The sequence below is a fragment of the Symsagittifera roscoffensis genome, chromosome 2 (assembly GCF_963678635.1).
Source record: "Symsagittifera roscoffensis chromosome 2, txSymRosc1.1, whole genome shotgun sequence".
In the NCBI taxonomy this organism is placed as follows: Eukaryota; Metazoa; Xenacoelomorpha; order Acoela; family Convolutidae; genus Symsagittifera; species Symsagittifera roscoffensis.
The window spans coordinates 8,969,052-8,992,437 of record NC_087063.1 but is presented as its reverse complement, the minus strand read 5'-3'; the positions used below and the strand labels follow the sequence as shown (position 1 = coordinate 8,992,437).

General features: G+C 39.5%; 4 protein-coding genes across 4 annotated transcripts in view; 1 reads left to right on the top strand and 3 right to left on the bottom strand.

The window, feature by feature from the left end:
• LOC134839467 (heterogeneous nuclear ribonucleoprotein D-like-B) overlaps nucleotides 1-23,386 on the top strand; it is a 393,489-nt gene that overhangs the window by 152,272 nt on the left and 217,831 nt on the right. The gene's annotated exons all lie outside the window — the stretch shown is intronic.
• Nucleotides 6,646-7,479, bottom strand: LOC134839674 (uncharacterized). The gene has a single exon (XM_063855296.1). The coding sequence runs from the start codon at nucleotides 7,477-7,479 to the stop codon at nucleotides 6,646-6,648; it is 834 nt and encodes a 277-aa protein (XP_063711366.1).
• LOC134839673 (uncharacterized) lies at nucleotides 7,648-8,526 on the bottom strand. Its single transcript, XM_063855295.1, has one exon. The coding sequence runs from the start codon at nucleotides 8,524-8,526 to the stop codon at nucleotides 7,648-7,650; it is 879 nt and encodes a 292-aa protein (XP_063711365.1).
• Nucleotides 9,460-10,293, bottom strand: LOC134839672 (uncharacterized). The gene has a single exon (XM_063855294.1). It carries the CDS (start codon nucleotides 10,291-10,293, stop codon nucleotides 9,460-9,462), a length of 834 nt encoding a protein of 277 aa, XP_063711364.1.

The window sequence follows — 23,386 nt, the reverse complement described above, 5'->3', positions numbered from 1 at the left end:
AGAGAAATTTTAGATGAAAAAGAATTGCATGTTTGGTATGAGTTGGTGCAATGTTTAGACAAAAAATCTGTTTTGTTTTTAAGACCTTATAAAGGCAAGGGAAGTAAGGCTTGGGAAATTTTGTGCAAAAGGTTCAAAAGCGCCGAGAGACCTAGACTGCAGCAATTGATTTCAGATTTAACTTCGATAAGAATGAAAACTAATGAGAGTGTAGTCGATTATATCACTAGAGCTGAAGAGTTGCAGTATAATTTAAATGAAGTAGACGAGGGTTTAAGTGAAAAGATGTTTGTGTCAATCATTCTTAAAGGTCTACCAAAAGAGTTCAATACGTTTTGTACTTTGGTTAAGTTTAGCAAAGATGATAAGAGTTTGAACGAAATTAAGAAAGATTTGTTAAACTTTGAAAGTGATCATAAAAATGAGAAGGAGGAGACTGAGCATTCGTTTATTTCGAGAATAAAAACATGTTTTAGGTGCAATAAGACAGGACACATAGCAGCTCATTGTAGATCTAACTTAGTGAATAAGGTTAACCAGTCATCTAGTGATAGACCTCCTGTGAAATGTTTCAGGTGTTTAGAAATAGGACACATAGCTAGGGATTGCAAGAAGGAATTTGAGAGAAAAAGCGTGAGAGAAGACCAGCTGTTAGCTGAAACTAATGAAACTCATTTTAGCTTTTACAACTCGGCTGAGAGAGTCGACAGTAACCTAGTTATAGATTCAGGCGCAACATGCAGTATGATAAAGGATAAAAATTTATTTGTTGAGCTTGACCAGAGTTTTAGCGAAACTGTTGAAAACGCTAACAAAACGGAGTCTAAGGTTTTAGGTAAAGGAAGAGTTGAATTTTTTGTGAAAGATTGTCAAGGAAATTCGAAAAAAATTTCAATGAGTGATTGTTTCTATGTACCAGAAAACTCAGAAAATTTAGTGTCAGTCTCAAAACTTACCAGAGGAGGAGCTAAAGTAGTTTTTGGAGATGGGTCATATATTGAGCAAGGAAATGGGACTGTTTATCCACTTAGTGAGCGAGGTAATCTTTTCATTTGGAAAATAATAGGACTTGGAAAACACGAAAAATTAAGTGTTGAAAAAATGCAAAACAATTCTTCTGAGTTCAGAGTCAGTAAGACTTATTTTTGCAGAGAAACAGAAGAGAAGAATTTTAATGAGCAAAAGGAGAACTTGTTAAAAGACGATGATATAAGGGAAGAAGTTGAGCTGAAAAATGAACCTAGAGCCCATCAAAAATCTAAAACGTCATTAAATCAACGAGGTAAGGAGGAGTCGAGAAACTTATGCGAGGTTGAGAAATTTCAGAGTATTGACATGAAATTAGGTTCAAAGCTAAGGGAGCGTAAGAAGTTTGAAAGCAGAGCAGGCAAATTGATACGGATATTTGACATAGGACAAAAGAAAAGTAATTTTGATCTTAACAAACATCGTATGGGACATGGTAAAACTGAACCTCCAGACTAGTGTAGGCTATGATTTAGTACTTATTTTGAAAGGAGGAGTGTTAAGTTTTAAAGAAATGACCTCTCACTTTATAGAGAAGTCATTTCCCACTTTTTGGTTCAAAATAGGAATTTGATTGGATATTGCACGATGTCACGCGATATCGCGCGATGTCATATCACGAGATCAGATCTCAACAGGCGGTTAACTTTCCATATATATAGAAGTTGATTTACTACTCTTTTATCGCTCTCTAATTAAACTGTTGATTATACATAGTTTTGCTGCCGACCTGTGAAAACAGTTTAATTAGAGAGCGATAAAAGAGTAGTAAATCAACTTCTATATATATGGAAAGTTAACCGCCTATTGAGATCTGATCTCGTGATATGACATCGCGCGATATCGCGTGACATCGTGCAATATCCAATCAAATTTTTATTTTGAACCAAAAAGTGGGAAATGACTTCTCTATAAAGTGAGAGGTCATTTCTCTAAAACTTAACATGTTAAGTTTTAGAGAAATGACCTCTCACTTTATAGAGAAGTCATTTCCCACTTTTGGTTCAAAATAAGAATTTGATTGGATATTGCACGATGTCACGCGATATCGCGCGATGTCATATCACGAGATCAGATCTCAACAGGCGGTTAACTTTCCATATATATAGAAGTTGATTTACTACTCTTTTATCGCTCTCTAATTAAACTGTTGATTATACATAGTTTTGCTGCCGACCTGTGAAAGGTTATGGGCCCAGCTGCTAAAATAAATGTCAGAAGTCAAGATTGATTGACTTAACGAAAAATACTGAGAGAGCAAGCTGTAAATTGTTGACACAGTTAAAGTCACAAAAAAAGACAAACGAGGAAAAAGTCAAAAAGAAGATAATGAACTGGCAGTCAGACAACAGAGCAATACAAAGAGTCAGTGAGACAGGGCATTGAGACAATTCAGTGATCAGTGAAGTCTAGAGTCACACGGAAAGCTGAAAGAAGCACACGAAAAAGAGATACACACAGAGAAAGAGAGAGAGAGAGAGAGAGAGAGAGAGAGAGAAAGAGAAAGAGAGAAAGAGAAAGAGAGAAAAAAAACAGTGATAGATAGAAACTGACAAACTGTTCATTTTGATAAACTCATTTGATGTGGTGTTTTATAAATTTGTAGATACTTGTTGTTGCTTGGGGGGATCGTAATCCGTCGCGGTGAGATCTGAACTTCAATCAGATTTAAAAAATAGAAGTTCAAAAAAAACACTCCAAAATTTCTATTGTGCTAATATATATTGCTATGTATGAAGTCTGTGAAGTAACCTTAGCTTTGCTACATCGCTGATGTGTTATTCAGTACGCTTATCGTTAGGTTTTGGATCAGACTTAGGTAATGAGATACATGATTACTTATATTATGCGCTGCGTTATGTTTGCTGATATAATATAATCTGAATTTTTGGTCATTGAAAAGTACGTGGAACATAAGGTCTTTGTTCAGAGCAATACGATTTAGTTGAAAAATGTCTAAGTCAGAGCGAATAGTGTTTTCAGGAAAAGAAGAAGATTTTTTGTATTTTGCAGAGCAATTTGAGGCTAGAATTTTTCATCTTAAACTGAATAAAGTTATCAATAGAGAAGTAGATGAGAAAAATTTTGCACCCAGTGTTAGGAATAATGCTACTGTAGATCAGAGAGAGGCATCTTTAAGAAAAGGGAGAGAAATTTTAGATGAAAAAGAATTGCATGTTTGGTATGAGTTGGTGCAATGTTTAGACAAAAAATCTGTTTTGTTTTTAAGACCTTATAAAGGCAAGGGAAGTAAGGCTTGGGAAATTTTGTGCAAAAGGTTCAAAAGCGCCGAGAGACCTAGACTGCAGCAATTGATTTCAGATTTAACTTCGATAAGAATGAAAACTAATGAGAGTGTAGTCGATTATATCACTAGAGCTGAAGAGTTGCAGTATAATTTAAATGAAGAAGACGAGGGTTTAAGTGAAAAGATGTTTGTGTCAATCATTCTTAAAGGCCTACCAAAAGAGTTCAATACGTTTTGTACTTTGGTTAAGTTTAGCAAAGATGATAAGAGTTTGAACGAAATTAAGAAAGATTTGTTAAACTTTGAAAGTGATCATAAAAATGAGAAGGAGGAGACTGAGCATTCGTTTATTTCGAGAATAAAAACATGTTTTAGGTGCAATAAGACAGGACACATAGCAGCTCATTGTAGATCTAAGTTAGTGAATAAGGTTAACCAGTCATCTAGTGATAGACCTCCTGTGAAATGTTTCAGGTGTTTAGAAATAGGACACATAGCTAGGGATTGCAAGAAGGAATTTGAGAGAAAAAGCGTGAGAGAAGACCAGCTGTTAGCTGAAACTAATGAAACTCATTTTAGCTTTTACAACTCGGCTGAGAGAGTCGACAGTAACCTAGTTATAGATTCAGGCGCAACATGCAGTATGATAAAGGATAAAAATTTATTTGTTGAGCTTGACCAGAGTTTTAGCGAAACTGTTGAAAACGCTAACAAAACGGAGTCTAAGGTTTTAGGTAAAGGAAGAGTTGAATTTTTTGTGAAAGATTGTCAAGGAAATTCGAAAAAAATTTCAATGAGTGATTGTTTCTATGTACCAGAAAACTCAGAAAATTTAGTGTCAGTCTCAAAACTTACCAGAGGAGGAGCTAAAGTAGTTTTTGGAGATGGGTCATATATTGAGCAAGGAAATGGGACTGTTTATCCACTTAGTGAGCGAGGTAATCTTTTCATTTGGAAAATAATAGGACTTGGAAAACACAAAAAATTAAGTGTTGAAAAAATGCAAAACAATTCTTCTGAGTTCAGAGTCAGTAAGACTTATTTTTGCACAGAAACAGAAGAGAAGAATTTTAATGAGCAAAAGGAGAACTTGTTAAAAGACGATGATATAAGGGAAGAAGTTGAGCTGAAAAATGAACCTAGAGCCCATTGAAAAATCTAAAACGTCATTAAATCAACGAGGTAAGGAGGAGTCGAGAAACTTATGCGAGGTTGAGAAATTTCAGAGTATTGACATGAAGTTAGGTTCAAAGCTAAGGGAGCGTAAGAAGTTTGAAAGCAGAGCAGGCAAATTGATACGGATATTTGACATAGGACAAAAGAAAAGTAATTTTGCTCTTAACAAACATCGTATGGGACATGGTAAAACTGAACCTCCAGACTAGTGTAGGCTATGATTTAGTACTTATTTTGAAAGGAGGAGTGTTAAGTTTTAGAGAAATGACCTCTCACTTTATAGAGAAGTCATTTCCCACTTTTTGGTTCAAAATAAGAATTTGATTGGATATTGCACGATGTCACGCGATATCGCGCGATGTCATATCACGAGATCAGATCTCAACAGGCGGTTAACTTTCCATATATATAGAAGTTGATTTACTACTCTTTTATCGCTCTCTAATTAAACTGTTGATTATACATAGTTTTGCTGCCGACCTGTGAAAAGAAATAGTAATGTTTATGCTTGAGCCGGTTTATTTTATTTATCGTACCGTTTTTAACTAAGCCTTCTTGAAGAAATTTTTAAAATTCTTCTAAGCGATAGTGTTTTCTTGAGCTCAGTGTACACGTTTTGTAAGGTAACGGGGCTTTGGACGTTGCTAATTTGGCCATTTTGGGATACTTAATGTGAAATTTTGCCTTCTCATACCACGCGTGCATTCAAAATTTATGCATTCAAAATTTACTTCAAGCCAGTAAAGTAGTCTTATTAAAAGAAGACGAAGCGCTCAATTCGCCCTTTGTGCTTTAAATATGGGGCTATAAAATGCATGAGGTGGAAAACATGAACAAAAAAAACGATTTTTGAAATTATTTCGTCAATTAGTCAATCAAAACAATTATTATTTGGCCCTAAAGTGCAGTCAGAACATTCGGGGCTTCGCCCTGATATACATACGGTCTTGTTAGGTTTTTATTTTCATTCCAAATTACAAGAAAATTAAAAGTTTTGTTTGCTGACCTTGTTTGCTGCAAGAACGTGTTTTGTCGTTTGCTTTTCGTATAATTAAACCGATTTTTGACGATTTTTGAAATTGCCAAATGTCAAAAAGTTGCCAAATGTTTTCACCAAACAAAATAAAAATAACTTAAAAAATTCAAAATGCTTTTCCACACGTCAGGCAGATTGGTACAAAAATACTGGGGGGCAAAAGTGACCGGGAGTCTCACCAAAATAGTTATTAGAAAACTGAGAAAAACGCTGGAAAAGTTTTTCAGAAAGTTCTCACTTGATGTTCATTTTGTTAGGAACTATGAACATATATCAAAAGATTGACAAAAAAAAACAAAAAAACAACTCAGCCGTAAAATAGAAAAATTGGAAAAAAAAAGAAAACAGCTTTGATTATAACTCAACTTTATTAGTTAATATTTTGGGAATTAAAAATGATCAAAATTCAGAGCAAAATAACCTAAAGTGAATTTTTTTTTTAGTTTTACCATATAAAGAAAGAAATAATTGACAAAAATTAATAGAATAAGTTAAGTAATCGGTCAATTTTAAGGAATTACTCGCCTGAGTAAAACTCCCAATTGTAATTTTTAATAAACCGGCCCCAAAACATTTTCGTCAAAACGGTTTGTTTATATTATATTTGATACGTAGTTGTATTATAATTGATCCGTATTTAAATAAACAAGCATTAATAACGTTAACGAAGTTACATACATCAGGATCGATAAATGAAAAATCAATTTCTAATTTTTATACAAAATAAAAGGCGGCTTTTAAGAAGAAAAAACAGTAAAATTATAGAAAACGAAAATGTAATCGTTTCTAGTTTACACAATGTACTTGACTCTTTCTTGCTTTGAACTTTGATTTGATTACAAATTAGTTGGTTGCTCGTGTTTGGTAACACAGTTTTGCATTTTTTTCAATTTTGTATTTGCTGAGTTTTGGTTTTCAATTTCTTTCCCGGAGTTTTCCTGATTGCATGTGAAAAGTTGAAGTCATTTGAGATGATTGTCAATTGTCAAATTGGCATATAACACTCGGCCTCATTTTGCAGTTGCAAATTAAATTAGGTAAAAAGGGATGTAGTAGTTCCTACTTATAAAACCTAAAACGCTGGCTTAACGGTCGTTTAAGTGTCAGTTGAAGTTATCGGCTATGGCTGTCGGTGCAAGTCTGCTTTGGGGTGAGGCTCTCATTGTTTCGAATCTTTGTTTGCTGGTTGATTACAATAATCCGGACTAACAGGTGCTAGTGTAATGGCTGGTATTGACACAATTTTGTCTCTAATTTTGACGAAGTAAACGCGGATCTGGTCATCATCGGTTGGTTTGTTTCCTGTGATTCGTCCAATTGGCCAGAGTCCTCGTGGCGTCATATCCTGAAGAATCCAGACAATTCCTCCTAATTTGATAGGCGGCGTCTTCTTTATCCATCGTTGTCTTGGCAGTAGTGTTGGGATAAACTCCTTCATCAAGCGTTTCGAAATATGGGTTTCGAGTTGATGGGTGAATTTCCATTGTCGACTGAGTGTTGACGACTGTTGGGTTTGTAGAGGTGGCAAGCTGGCATGCGCTCTCCCGAGAAGAAAATGATTAGCGGTGAGGGCTTCAACATCATCGGGCGATGCTGAAACTGTAGTGATGGGTCTTGTGATCGTGAAGTGTTCAACTTCGCAAAGAACGGTGTTGAATATGTCGTCTGTTAGAATCTGGCTTCCTATGATGGCATAGAACGAGTCTTTGACTAATTTTATGAGTCGTTCCCATACACCTCCGAAATGAGGAGCATAGGCAGGGTTGAAGGTCCATGCAATCTGATGGTTGGCGTAGAACTGTCGTGTAACATCGGCGTCGAAGTGTCTGTTGAGTTCTTTTTCGGCTGCGGTGAAATTTGTACCATTATCAGAAACAATTTTGGCTAGTTGTCCTCTGCGTGCAAAGAATCGTCGTAAGGTATTGATGAAGTCATCGGATGATTGGTCCTGGCATATCTCAAGATGTACGGCTCGTGTTGTTAGGCAAGTCATTATAACGCCATAGCGATTGTTGTAGTTTCCTGCGGTTTTCGAAGCAAGCGGTCCAAAGAGATCTAATCCTGTTTGTTGAAACGGGAAGAGTTTATCTTCTGGAAATCTGAAAGCGGGTAGGGGCGCAGGTTCCGGCTGTAGTCCAGTTGCCTGTTGTCGTTGGCAGTCCTAACAGTTTTTTATGATCTTGTCAATGTGTGCGCGAACACAGAGAATCCAATTCTCGTTTTGAAGAATATTTTTCAAGTGCTGGCGTGGCGAATGCTGGTTGTTTTGTGTGTTTGTCCTATAAAGAGGTGAACTGCTGGGTGGTTTCCACCAAGGATAATCCATCAAGTGTATTATGCAATAGTCCAACTGAGATTTCTCGAGGCGTCCACGTGCTCGCAAGAGTCCGTCTTTGTCTAGAAATGGTGATAGATATCGAAGTCTGCTAGTTGTGTTGATTCGTTTATTTTGTGTCAATGCGTTGACCTTTGGTTTGAAGCTGTCTCGTTGCGTCTGCTTGAAGATAAAATTCTTTGCGGCAATCATGTTGTTGCTTGTCAATTCGGTGGTCGGGCTTTCGTTGCATGAGTGTAGTCTCTTATCTTTGAAAATCCTGGCGGCACGCATCACGTATGCAGTTGTTCTGAGAATTCTTGTCCATTTGGAGAATCTGCTGTAATCGATGAAACTTAGTCCTGTCTTTTTGGTGGAAGCTTGAAAAGCTAGCACTGGGGTTGTTGCAATTTCATCCATGTGTCCAGTTTGATCGTTGAGTTGCAATGTATCCGTATTGGCGTCGCTTAACTGTAGCCTTGGCCAGTTGCATTCTGGTTCACATATGAATTTCGGTCCGGTGAACGATCTTGACTTGTTACTGAATTCTGATAGGGATATTGCACGGGTTCCGTCGTCTGCTGGGTTTAGGGGTCCTGGGCAATGATTCCATTGACTCGCTTGGGTGCTTTCCAAAATTTCTGCAACTCTGTGAGCCACAAAAATTTGTTGTCGTTTAGCAGATCCCTGTATCCATTGAAGCGCTGTTGTGCTGTCTGTCCACATATGCGTAAAGTTGATGTCAATCCTTTGTTCTCTGCGCTCTGCGAATGAACTTTGCGAGGCGAGCACCAAAAACTGCGGCTTGTAGTTCCAATTTAGTTATTTGTGTGTTTTTTAGAGGAGCCACTCGAGCTTTTCCTAGAACAAAGGCGCTGCTGATTTGCCGAGTGGCACTGCTGCTGTATACAAAATAAGCGACTGCTGCTAGGGCGCTGTAGGAGGCATCTGAAAAAACATGAAGAGCGATATTGTCGTAGCTGTATCCAAAATAGTGTCGAGATATTTCCACTGTCCGTAGATCGTTTCTCTCGTCGAGAAGCTCAAAGAGTTCAAGTATCATTTCTTGTGTATTTTTGGCCGTCCCACTTCATTCATTCTCTCCAAATTGCTTGCTGGATTATTCGTAGTCGAATAGTAATAGGTGCTGCTATTCCAATTGGGTCAAAGATTGAAGAAGTTGCGCGAAGTAGGTTCCCTTGTGTAGGTTTCTTCTGAGCGAGTTCGTGTAGTTTGTCAGTACTGAAGATGAGTGTATCGTTACTTACTCTCCATCGTATTTCGAGAATTCGCTTGAAGATTTGAGGGTCCTTGATTTCGTCTATGGTGATGGATCTTTGTTCTTCTGGTATTGTTTGCAGAATTCTATGATCCGTAGTGATCCACTTTGTCAGGTTGAAGCTTCCTTTTTGTAGTACGTGTCGAAGGTCTTCTATGAATTTTACTGCGGTGTCGGTGTTATCGGTGGCTTCGAAGAAGTCGTCCATGTAGAAGTTGTCGTAGACAAGTTTTTTGATGTGGGGATGACTTTCAGCATTGTCGTCTGCGCAAGTTTTTAATGCGTAAATTGCACAATTGGGAGAACATTTGGCTCCAAAGACGAATCGAGTGTACTCAAAAAAATTGGGTTCTTCCGCTCCCCAGAGAAAACGAAAAAAATTATCTGTCTTCGCGGTTAACAGAAACCTGCATATACATCCCTTCAATGTCGCTTGGGATAAACTCCTTCATCAAGCGTTTCCAAATATGGGTTGCGAGTTGATGGGTGAATTTCCATTGTCGACTGAGTGTTGACGGCTGTTGGGTTTGTAGAGGTGACATGCTGGCCTGCGCTCTCCCGAGAAGAAAATGATTAGCGGTGAGGGCTTCATCATCATCGGGCGATGCTGAAACTGTAGTGATGGGTCTTGTGTTCATGAAGTGTTCAACTTCGATGTTATCGGTGGCTTCGAAGAAGTCGTCCATGTAGAAGTTCTCGTAGACAAGTTTTTTGATGTGGGGATGACTTTCAGCATTGTCGTCTGCGCAAGTTCTCAATGCGTAAATTGCACAATTGGGAGAACATTTGGCTCCAAAGACGAATCGAGTGTACTCAAAAAAATCGGGTTCTTCCGCTCCCCAGAGGAAACGAAAACATTTTCTGTCTTCGCGGTTAACAGAAACCTGCATAGACATTCCTTCAATGTCGGCAGTGATTCGGTGCTTACCTTCGCGAAATTGCGTAATTACTCCTAGTAGATTGCAGAGCAAGTCAGGTCCAGTGAGAAGCATATCATTCAGACAAACTCCTTTAAATTTGGATTTCGCATTGGAAACACGGCGAAGTTTTCCTGGCTTGTTTGGGTTGATTACGCCATGTTCAGGTAAAATCCATCCTGTCGAAGGTATTTCGTCTGGCTCTAATTTCCGTATGTAGTGCTTGTTGAGATCCTGGTCAATTGTATTCTGGTAGAGAGCCAACTTTTCTGAATTTTTGTTAACTTGTATTTTCATCCGGTTGTATTGGGCAATTGCTGCTTTTTAGTTGTTGGAAAAATTTGCATTTGGTTTCCACAGAAGTCCAAGTTGATAGCGGTTGTCGTAGAATGATATGGTTTTCCGAAGTGTTTGCATAGCGTGTCTTTCGTCAGATGACATAGTTATTTCAGGTGATGTGGCATAGGTTTCCATTCGCCAGAATGAAGCGAGAAGATCCGAGATTTGTGTGTCGTCAGTTGATATCTGTTTTGGGGTGGCTGTTGCTTGGTGGCTTGAGAAGTATCCAGTGTCGTTGTTGGGTCCTGCTATTGTCCATCCTAGGGCTGTAAGGACTGCTCGAGGAACATTTTGATTTCCTTTCATGGGGGTCTTCGGGCTGATAATGTCAATATTGTCCGTTCCAATCAATAGGGCTACGTCGTTTTTTCTGAAGTCTGGAAAACATATATTCTTAAGGTGGTCGAAATGGCTGCAGATGTCGTTCAACTTTTCGGGCTACGCTGCATTCAAGTTGATGTTCTCTTTAATTAAAATATTAGTTAGCTCAAACGCTAAAACGTTATTTCCAAATGAATGAATTGTAATATCCACTGTCTTAGCCTCTATCGTTTGCGTGTTGAAGAAACCTCCAATGAGAAGTTGTTCCTGATTGTTAGTTTCCTCCAGTTGAAGATATGCTGCTGTCGGTTGCGATATGTAGGTGTTTGTACTTCCTGTACCAAGAAAGGCGTATACATTAAGGTATATGTTGCGGTGTCGTAATGTTACTGGTAAAAGTAGCAGCAGTGAGTTGTTGATTCTTGATATCTTCTTTTGGCTGGCAAGATGGTTGAGTTGATTCGGTCGCTGGTTTGGATTGAACTTTGGTGTTATTTGTGTTCGTAGTTCGTCGTGTAGAGTTGTGTGATGATGCTGATTGCATTTGCTGCATATGCGCTTTGATGGGCAGTCTTTTACTTGATGTTGGCCAAGGCAGTTGAAACAAAGTTTCTTTTCAGAAACGAGTCTCTTCTTCTCTTCCAAAGATGAATTCTGATACTTGCTGCAGTATGCTGGGTGGTGAGTTTGTCTGTCGAAGGCTGGTTGATTGATGGTCGCAATCCGTTGGCGTGTCGAAGTTTTGGGGCTATTTGTTGTCGATCGCTCGAGTCCAGGGTCAGTTGCTGCGGTTGCATAGATGGTAAATGATCGCATGCTAATGCAAACTGTCTGATCCAGTCGTTGAAGGCGATAAAATTAGGCTGGTCGATGTTCTGGGCGGTGATGTACTGTGTCCATTGAAGCTGCAGATGACGTTGCAGTTTGCTGACGGCATATTGAACGTATATTGTAGAGTTCAAATCGTCTTTGAACCCAAGCGTCCAAAACGTTTCCACTATGTTTTTGATGAATGTGGAAAATTCCATGAACGAATCCTTGTGATGAGTTGATGGTTGCTTGAAGCTCTGTAGTCTGTTGACGAAATCATTGATGATGATGTCGGGTCGTCCATATCGTCGTCGTAGTTCGTGGAGGGCAGCGTTGTACATAGTGCTATTGCAGGAGTAGCCAAACATAGCTTGATTTGCTTTTTCAGTCGTTAAAGTCTGCAGATGAGTCATCTTTTCGGCGCCCGAGATGGGTTGATTGTGGATTGCTGCTTCGAAGAGTCCGAACCACATGCTCACTTCATAGTGTTTCCGCCGAAAGGCTCAATTTTTACTTTTGGGTGTCTAGTCATGAGGCTGTAATTTGCTCGCGACTGTCCGTTACTTGATGTTTGAGATTTTGCTGCTGGAATGAACTGCTGTTCTGTAACTATGTTGAAGCTGAGGTTTGCGTTGGTGGTGTCGTGTTCTGTTTGTTGAAGTGGTGGTCTGTTTATTTCGAGACCTGTCTGGGAGACTTGCTGCTGAGTATCTTGGCTATCTGAAGAGTTTTGGTCCTCTACTGTTTGCTGAGCTGATGATCCGGGCTGATGGCTGCTTTTGGATAATGTTGACGCCTGGCTAGAGTCCCGATCTAGTATTGTCTGTCGTTGCACTGAATCAGCTGTTTGGGGGGCTTGAACTGTGGTGGCATTAGTGTTCTGCTGTTGTGGAGTTGTCTCTGCTGTTTTTTCTTGTAGCATCTGTCTAAATTCATCCATGATGTCGTCGTGTTCGTCTTGTCTTGTATATCAGTGAAGCGGTTGATGAGATCCTCCGCAGTGGCGTGCTCAGTCGGGTGGTCTACAAGGTACGTAGTGGTGTCTTCCAAATTGCTGAGACTTTTCTTCATCTCGGTTTCTGAGTCAGCTATGTTGTAGTTTGTATTGATGTCACTGATGGCTTTTCGTACTCGTCTGAAGAGGCGCTCTAGTTGGGCGATGAGAAGATTTCTCTGGGGGAGAGTGGTTTTGTTTGGCATGGCTAGTTTGTCGTAGTTGATCGTTGTTGTCGTTGCAGTTGTTGTAAATGTCGTATCCAGTCGTAGTTTTGACCTACTTTGTTAGTTCATGTCCTAGGTAGCTAGACCTAAACTTAAAAAGGAACAAAGCAAAAGAACAATGGTGCGGTAAATATTTTTTCAAATAAGTATAACGAAAAAAAATAAGCAATTGAAAGTTACAAATGCTTAATAGTAAACCGTTCTGATACTTAAACAGGCGGAAAGTAATACAAACCAAACGTAAAGTTAACGTTCCTATACCAAAGTTAAGCTATGGGGGTCCAAATTGTTAAACCCAATTATTTTTTTAAATCTTAAGCAACTGCAAAACGAGTGTTTCTTGGTTGGCACTAAAGACAAACTGTGCTTCCAGCCTGGTCAGGGGGTAGAGCAAGGGTGTGGTTTCTGGCAATTGAGCTGAGTGCCATATAGAAAACGAAATGTAATCGTTTCTAGTTTACACAATGTATTTGAGTCTTTCTTGCTTTGAACTTTGATTTGATTATAATTTAGTTGGTTGCACGGGTTTGGTAATTCAGTTTTGCATTTTTTTCAATTTTGTATTTGCTGAGTTTTGGTTTTCAATTTTTTTCCCGGTGTTTTCCTGATTGCATGTGAAAAATTGAAGTCATTTAAGATGATTGTCAATTGTCAAATTGGCGTATAACCAAAATCTGGCAAAATAACTCATAGGTTAGATTTTTAATCGATTCCAATTTGTTGATAGACGCGCTTATATTTTTTACTGTAAAATGTTTCCAACTTCCTAGTTGACAAACCTACCTGAGCTCTCTTTCAAGGCCTCACGATAATACTCAATTCTTATGCACATCAAAAAATTCAACAAATTAATTTCAGACAGGTTGCTATTTCAAGCTTGTGAGTCATTTCTTGTTTTTCAAGAAAGCGAAAACACATCGTTAAAGTCGGATATTCTTGTTGAGATAGATTAGGTTATAGATTATCATGAGGAACAATGCTGAGCTTGAGTGCTTTGAAACTATTTGTGAACGGTTTGAAGTTAACTTAAAGAAACCTCGTTCAAATATTTCAATTTGCAGACGGTACAGTTTTCGCCTATTACATAACTTAACAAACAAATTTTTAGGATGGCGCATCATTAATTTTTTCCGAAACAAATCTTTGATGCGGAAAAAAGTAGGCTGAGATTTGAAAAAAAATCAAAATTGTGCGGTTCAGTGATTTCCTAAAATGAGGGGAACAAGGTTCAGCTCAAAATCAGGTAAAATAGACAAAAAACATTACGAGGCCAAACTGTGCAGCATTTTGTGAATTGTAAGCGGATTCCGCAAAAAGCAAAATAAGATTTCCAGAATCAGTTTGTGGTATCCAAGAGCAAATAATAATATATGTTGTTACAAACTTATGCTGTCGCGGAATGAACAATTGTAAGTGGAATCCGCAAATTGCAAGCGGATTCATCAATTTGTAAACGGAATCCGCAAATTGTAAGCGGAAATTGCATAATTTTGCGGATTGCACTTACAGTTGCGAAATCCGTCTATATTTGCGGAATCCAAACCAGCTACCTATATTCGTTCGTTGCGGAATCGGCAACAAAATCAATGTTCCGATAAAACTTACGTTAGAGGTATTTGTACGCGGAAACCACTCAAACTTTGTAAGTGAAATCCACTTACATTTTGGAACATATTTGAAGATTTGTCTCTGGAATCCTGGAAAATACAGACGTAAAAGTGTGCGCCTACCCAGTGCACAAATTGGCCTCGAAATAATTTATAGGTAAAAAATTAAATAAACCGACTAGCAAATGTTTTGCGTATTTTGGCCAATAATCTTGTAATGGTATATTAGCGTAATTAATTCTAATTATGTTTACAACTGATCCCGCCTTTGTCACTGTGACACTGTTTGAGCAAGCTGCGATTGGAAATATTGATCATTTGAACCGACAATTAAAATGGGATATAAGTCTTTGCTACATGAGAAATCAGTTAAATTGATGTTGTGATCTGCTCTCGAAAAATGGTGCAGTTCCAGCAGCGTTATTCTCATAAGAAAGTTATACTCGCTCTGCTCTTTCGGCTGAAAATATTCATATAGGGACCAGTTTAAGTTTATGTTAGTTATGTAAGTTTATGTAAGTAGTTTGTCTTCTGTCTGGGGACCTGCTGCTGTGACCTTGCGATCGATATTGTTCATAAATGCTAAAACAACCAAGTGCAGTAAAGTTAGATTTTCATACCGTACAGTTGCCTTATGAAATTAATCTTTCATTACCAAACTTTTTTGGATCTTCAACATGGCGCAGCCATCTGAAAGAAAAGGAGGTGGTAAAAATCTATTGAATATACTATCGTTCAGGGACGCGCGTACGCCGAAGCCTTCGACCTACTCGGAAGAGTACTAAATCAAGTTCTACTGGAGAGTGATTGCAAAATATGATATCGATCCCGATGGTTTTTATTTTGCAAATACCCTAAACGCAACGGCGATTGCAGCGCTCCCGGAGGAAATCAACTGAAAAAATTGAATAAAAGCGGAGAAAAAGTTAAGATCGAATCCGTATCTCTGCATTGGGGACAAAGCACAGAGGATATTTAAAGCAAGAACACTGGCGATTAGCGTCAAAACGGAAAGGTACCCAGGGTGCTAGACGAAATGCAAAACGCATTCAAACGAGAGCGAAACGTAAAACACGAGCGAGGATTGGTATACGGAAGAAAGCAGAGGGACAACGAAATGTTTGAGAAATTCCATGTGGAGCTAAGTGCTATAGACGGTAGGTGTGATTTTGCCAATACGTCCGAAAAAATTCTAGATATTTTCATCATAAATGTGCGCAAATCCGACTGTCAAAGAGAACTGTCCCGTACTACTAAGCCTTTAGAGGAGGTTTATAGGGTAGCATTATTATACCAGAGAGCTGAACGCGCATACAAATCTTACACAGGCAAACCGGCCTCATCAGTGTCGCAGATGACCATAAAACAGGAGCCAGTTGGTAATATTCAGAGAGGACAGGGGTATTTTCGAAATCGAGCATGCGGAGGACGCAGAGGATATACACCGGGTAACGTGTAATGCGTGTCGAAAACTAGGTCACTTTGAACGTACATGCAGGGGTATTAGACGAGGTACTAACCAGTCGACAGGACGAGGACGAGTAGGTAAATTAAGGGAAGAGAATGAGCACCATCAAAGCCTACATAATGTGGACAATACGCCGGAGGACCAAGTGGCCTAAGTAAATCAGTAAGAAGGCAGCGAGGATTGATCAACATCGTCAGGAGTCCATGACTACATGGCGATGTCAATTAACAAGAAGAACGTGATGGAATTGAAAACTTCAAGTACCAGAGTCCAAGTTGAGGTGTCGTGAAAAAAAATGTGGCTTTGGGTGGATAGTGGATCTCCAGTGACAATTTTCAGCATGACGGACCTGAAAACAGCATTAGGTAAATCAAAATTTGATTTACAACTAGTGCCAGAAGAATCTTTGGACTACAAAAACAACCGAATACACATACTGGGGAAGGTAGCAGTGACGATGGCCTTGAATGGTTGGGCTGCTCCGGCGCAGGTGTCAGTGATAGCAGGGAATCATCAGTCAATCCTTGGGCGCGATCTGATGGGTACCTTAGGATTGGAACTGGTGGAACTGGAAAGTCATGGGAATCACGGGAGAAGGGAGCAGCCAGGACGCAGAGGGTTCAATGAATTGCAAACGTAATTCTGGCACTGTCCCGTACTACAACTCAGGGTTCGATGAGTTGTATCCAAACTTATTTACCCGAAGAGGAAAAATCGGGAACGCTAAAGTAAGGGCCACAATCTTTGACGCATTAAAACCAATACAGCAAAAAGGTCGTCGGGGGGTGCCAATCAGTCTACAGGATAAAATAGACAAGGAAATAGATCGATTGATAAAGGAAGGACATATTATAAAAATGCAAGATTGTTTGGATAAGCATTTTGTATTCCCTATGACAATCACAGTAAAAGAAGACGGGAGCATAAAGTTGGCATTGGAACCAAGGGAATTAAACAAACAGGTAAATAAAAAATAAGTAAGATGCCAAATATTGACGAATTAGTCGACGGGATAAGTCAAATAATTTCAGATCGAAAGTATATTTTTACAGGAGAAGTATATTTCACTACGTTGGATTTTACATATGGGTATGGAAAAGCGGCGCTCCATCTAAAAACTAGCGACCAGTGCAATTTTTCTTTAGTCGGAGGAAAATCGACAGAAACATACCGTTTTAAAAACGAATTTTACGGGCTTACATCAATGCCGGCGGAGTTTTAAAACGTTATCGATAACCTATTTAAGGAACTCACCCAGTCAAAAGCATACATAGACGACGTTCAAATTGCATCGAAGGGAACAAACATTGAACACATTGCACAAGTGGAGAAAATTTTAAAGAAATTAGACGTATCGAAAGCCGATCTAAAACTACGAAAATGTGAAATTGAAAAAACAGAACGTGAATGGTTAGGCTTCCGAATCGGGAAAATGGCATTACACCGTTGGTTTGGAAAACTCAAGCAGTCGAAATTTTAAAAACTCCAAAATCCAGAAAACAACTCAAGTCAATAATGGGTTCAATGCAAAGCTTGCATAAAAATTTGCCAAAGCTCGCAGAAGTCAGTGCAGCTTTACGACCGTTATTAAGCCAAAAAAATGAAATCGGTTGGACGCCGGATTGCGAGAACGCATTTCAAAAACTAAAATTACTTGTCAAAAACATAACAGAAATTAAACACTATGATATTCACTGGGAGACAAGAATAGTATGCGACGCTGACCACGATAGCCATGGGGCAGTGTTAGAACAGTACGGTTCCAACGGTTGGCATCACGTTTTTTTCGCTGCATGTTACCTAAATCCGGCTGAGAACAAATATTCGACAAACGAATTGGATTTACTCGCAGTAGTATGGGCCACCGAAAATTTTCGCAATTTTTTACGGACGTTTTTTCAAAGTTATATCAGATCACAAAGCGTTACTTACATTAATAAATTCATCACCTGAGAGTATTAAAACAGTCTTCAATAGGCTTACTCGATGATGCGACCGATTGCTAACGTATGATTTCAATTTGAGTATAGGCAAGGGTCAAAAATTGGGATGGAGGACTATTTGTCTCGGTTATCGTCAGCAGCGGCACCCGAAACAAGTTATTACGATGAAAGTCTTACAATAGCGAAACTACAAATGATCAACGATGTATTAAAACCTAGGGATCAGTTGAATCCTAGCAGTCATAAAATAAACAAACTCACAAAAATCCGACAGTAGAGGGCGGACGATCATGTTTTCACTCAAATAAGAATGTCGTATTCTATGAAATTCAAGATAAATTGGAATATGCAATTGGTAACCGTGAGCGTAAGCGCTCACTAGAGGACGTTGTTGCATGCAATGATTGCTAGCCAATCGGCGACGAGCATTTTACATACCGAAGGAAATATAAAAATTGCGAAGCAAAAAAATCAAACGTTGTTCTCATTTCGTTGAATCCAATTACGCATCAAAAGAAAATTTTAAAATCAGAAAAAATATGTCAACCGCTAATTCCCCAGAGAAAACCGACCCAAAACCATCTTCTACTATTGTAATTAATCCCACACAATCGGTAAAAATTAATTTAAATTTTTTGCTGAAAACCTCAATACTATTATATTTTTTTCCTCATCAATTCCCTGGCCTGTCTTATCCCCTTGTGAATAGTGAGAAATGGATATACTCAATTATACCTTCTGATAGTAAAATAGTTAAAAAGATTGATTACCCTTAAATACAAAGCCTAAAACTTGTCAAAGCAAATTTGGAAAAGAACCTTATTCTGAAAATGATACGAGACGCAATACGGGACAGGAGCCCACACGCTAAAGAAACCATCGCCAAACTTGGACAATACTACGCCCAACACTTTAACGATTTCCCTGTGCGCGAGAATTTTTTGTGGATGGACGGACGTCTGGCCATACCGAAGGACATGTCCACGTCAGTACTGAAGCGGCTACAACACAACCATCACAGGCGGGTCAAAATGTTCGTGGCGGCGAAGGACAGCTGGATTCCGCTCATTCATCGGAATCTCGCGGCAACAGCCAAATTTTGTAAAAGTTTACCTAGAAGCAGGCAAAAACTTAAACCGGTCATTCCGAAAAGTGATATGGGGAAAACACATGTACCTAGGGAATCTAATGATCTTGTTCAATTGGATTTCTGGAGTCCAGTTGGTTATGTTCAGGGCCGAAAAAAGTACGTCCTAGTGGCGGTGGATACAATTTCACATTGGCCGTCAGCATTCGTCTTCTCAAGTAACAAATCCTAAAGCGTTTTGAAATTCCTAAAAAATATATATAAATACACATGGTCACCCAAGGAAAATACATAGTGATCAAGCGGCCGGATTCTTTTCAAAGAATACTCTAAATTTTTGTATTTATGAGGGCATCGAATTGATAAAATCTCCAGTTAAGGACAACCGCGCGGCGGGTATGCTCGAAAGAACTATCGGTTCAATAAAAAACTACGTCCCATCCTAACAACGGGGGAAAAATTATATATTTGAAATGATGATATCACGAGCATTAAGCGCATTACGAGTCTTACATACTCGAAATTTAAACTAACGCCATTTGCGGCCTATCACGGACAAAAGGTGATAACAGCCTTCAGCAATCTAACGAAAACACCATCGCTTAAAAACATCATTTAGAGGAATGCAATTAACCGCAATTGACAATGTTTAGATGAAGAAGTGGAGTTGAATCTCGAGTGGGAGAAACAAAGCTACCTTGTGTATGCGCCAGTAATTCGCCAAACTCCTAGGGTTAGGAGGAGCACGAATTAGCGGAGGCCTCCTGAGGCACCAGAGTGGTTGAAGCGCCACAAAACAAATACCACAGCGGTCTAGCAGCGTGTCGGGGGAACGGAACCGAAGGACCCAGTGATGTATAAGCGTTTATCTTCAAAAACGGAAAAATAAACTACACACACGCTGCAAATAAAAAAGGGGTCATTGTTATGAGAAGTGAGTTTCGTTTAGATCAGCGGCTGAAGAAAGCCGAGTAGAAAGGGGGATGGAGGCGAACACCCAGGGTCCAAGTAAAACAAAGGAACCGACAAGAACAACGCGGAAGAAAAAGTGGGGAATACCGAATTAAGAAAACAATCAACGAAACGGATTCAGGCGGTTAGTGAGGAGCGAAGGCAAAAGAAAAGGCGGGTAATGGAGAACAGCGACGAAGAGAGCGAAGAAGAGGACGAGAACAAACAAACGAACAAAAGACGAGACGGCGAAACGAAAATTACTGCGGCGAAAAATCGAACCAACGCGACGAGCGAACTGTCGCGTACGGAGCAAACGAGCGTATCAAAAATCATCGGCCAAAAGAGAAAAGTTACGACGGAAGCGACGCGCCGATCGACAAGACAGCAAAATGTGTGGATAAAATGGGCGGAGTGATGATCTACCGCATAGAATGCAAGTGAACAATTGGAGAGCAGAGAAAGGACCAAATGAGAGGGGCGGCAGGTGTGCCGAAAAAATCAACTTAGCCTAGTACTTGAAACTTTGCCACTTCAAACTAAAACCGTTGATAACAAATACTGAATGATGATATGTGTGCGATAAATTTTCAATGTTGAGATTTAAAATTGATTTGTGGTTGCCCAAATGGTATAGGGACCAGTTTAAGTTTATGCAAGCTTAGGTAAGTCTTCTGTCTTCTGTCTTCTGTCTGGGGACCTGTTGCTGTGATCTTGCGATCGCTATCGTCCGGCATATGCTAAATCAAGCAAATGCAGTAAAATCAGGTTTTTCATATCTTACAACTGCCTTATCAATTTAATCTTTCATTACCGAACGTTTTGAATCTTCATCAACTGATCCCACCATTGTCACTGCGACACCGTTTGAGCAAGCTGCGATTGTAAAAATTGATCATTTAAACCGACAATTAAAAGTGGGATATAAGTTTTTGCTACATGAGAAATCAGTTAAATTGATGTTGTGATCTGCTCTTCAAAAAAAGATGCTTTTTAAGCAGCGTTATTCTCCTCAGAAACTTTTACTCATTAAGAAGCTTCGTTCTTTCCGCTGAAAACACATTGCTCCTACCAAAGAAAATTTAGAAAAAATATGGGAATTTACTAGATAGAAAAAAATGAGTACTGGAACGCTATACAAAAATAACTATAATCAGACCTTTCGAATGATACAGTAAGTGCTATAAACCGCGGCGGGTATGCTCGAAAGAACTATCGGTTCAATAAAAAAACTACGTCCTAACCTAACAACGGGGGAAAATTATATCTTTGAAATGATGATATCACGAGCATTAAGCGCATTACGAGTCTTACATACTCGAAATTTAAACTAACGCCATTTGCGGCCTATCACGGACAAAAAGTGATAACAGCCTTCAGCAATCTAACGAAAACACCATCGCTTAAAAACATCACTTAGAGGAATGCAATTAACCGCAATTGACAATGTTTAGATGAAGAAGTGGAGTTGAATCTCGAGTGGGAGAAACAAAGCTACCTTGTGTATGCGCCAGTAATTCGCCAAACTCCTAGGGTTAGGAGGAGCACGAATTAGCGGAGGCCTCCTGAGGCACCAGAGTGGTTGAAGCGCCACAAAACAAATACCACAGCGGTCTAGCAGCGTGTCGGGGGAACGGAACCGAAGGACCCAGTGATGTATAAGCGTTTATCTTCAAAAACGGAAAAATAAACTACACACACGCTGCAAATAAAAAAGGGGTCATTGTTATGAGAAGTGAGTTTCGTTTAGATCAGCGGCTGAAGAAAGCCGAGTAGAAAGGGGGATGGAGGCGAACACCCAGGGTCCAAGTAAAACAAATGAACCGACAAGAACAACGCGGAAGAAAAAGTGGGGAATACCGAATTAAGAAAACAATCAACGAAACGGATTCAGGCGGTTAGTGAGGAGCGAAGGCAAAAGAAAAGGCGGGTAATGGAGAACAGCGACGAAGAGAGCGAAGAAGAGGACGAGAACAAACAAACGAACAAAAGACGAGACGGCGAAACGAAAATTACTGCGGCGAAAAATCGAACCAACGCGACGAGCGAACTGTCGCGTACGGAGCAAACGAGCGTATCAAAAATCATCGGCCAAAAGAGAAAAGTTACGACGGAAGCGACGCGCCGATCGACAAGACAGCAAAATGTGTGGATAAAATGGGCGGAGTGATGATCTACCGCATAGAATGCAAGTGAACAATTGGAGAGCAGAGAAAGGACCAAATGAGAGGGGCGGCAGGTGTGCCGAAAAAATCAACTTAGCCTAGTACTTGAAACTTTGCCACTTCAAACTAAAACCGTTGATAACAAATAGTGAATGATGATATGTGTGCGATAAATTTTCAATGTTGAGATTTAAAATTGATTTGTGGTTGCCCAAATGGTATAGGGACCAGTTTAAGTTTATGCAAGCTTAGGTAAGTCTTCTGTCTTCTGTCTTCTGTCTGGGGACCTGTTGCTGTGATCTTGCGATCGCTATCGTCCGGCATATGCTAAATCAAGCAAATGCAGTAAAATCAGGTTTTTCATATCTTACAACTGCCTTATCAATTTAATCTTTCATTACCGAACGTTTTGAATCTTCATCAACTGATCCCACCATTGTCACTGCGACACCGTTTGAGCAAGCTGCGATTGTAAAAATTGATCATTTAAACCGACAATTAAAAGTGGGATATAAGTTTTTGCTACATGAGAAATCAGTTAAATTGATGTTGTGATCTGCTCTTCAAAAAAAGATGCTTTTTAAGCAGCGTTATTCTCCTCAGAAACTTTTACTCATTAAGAAGCTTCGTTCTTTCCGCTGAAAACACATTGCTCCTACCAAAGAAAATTTAGAAAAAAATATGGGAATTTACTAGATAGAAAAAAATGAGTACTGGAACGCTATACAAAAATAACTATAATCAGACCTTTCGAATGATACAGTAAGTGCTATAAACCGCGGCGGGTATGCTCGAAAGAACTATCGGTTCAATAAAAAAACTACGTCCTAACCTAACAACGGGGGAAAATTATATCTTTGAAATGATGATATCACGAGCATTAAGCGCATTACGAGTCTTACATACTCGAAATTTAAACTAACGCCATTTGCGGCCTATCACGGACAAAAAGTGATAACAGCCTTCAGCAATCTAACGAAAACACCATCGCTTAAAAACATCACTTAGAGGAATGCAATTAACCGCAATTGATAATGTTTAGATGAAAAAGTGGAGTTGAATCTCGAGTGGGAGAAACAAAGCTACCTTGTGTATGCGCCAGTAATTCGCCAAACTCCTAGGGTTAGGAGGAGCACGAATTAGCGGAGGCCTCCTGAGGCACCAGAGTGGTTGAAGCGCCACAAAACAAATACCACAGCGGTCTAGCAGCGTGTCGGGGGAACCGAACCGAAGGACCCAGTGAGGTATAAGCGTTTATCTTCAAAAACGGAAAAACTAACTACACACACGCTGCAAATAAAAAAGGGGTCATTGATAGGAGAAGTGGGGTTTCGTTTAGATCTGCGGCCGAAGAAAGCCGAGTAGAAAGGGGGATGGAGGCGAACACCCATGGTCCAAGTAAAACAAAGGAACCGACAAGAACAACGCGGAAGAAAAAGCGGGGAATACCGAATTAAAAAAACAATCAATGAAACGGA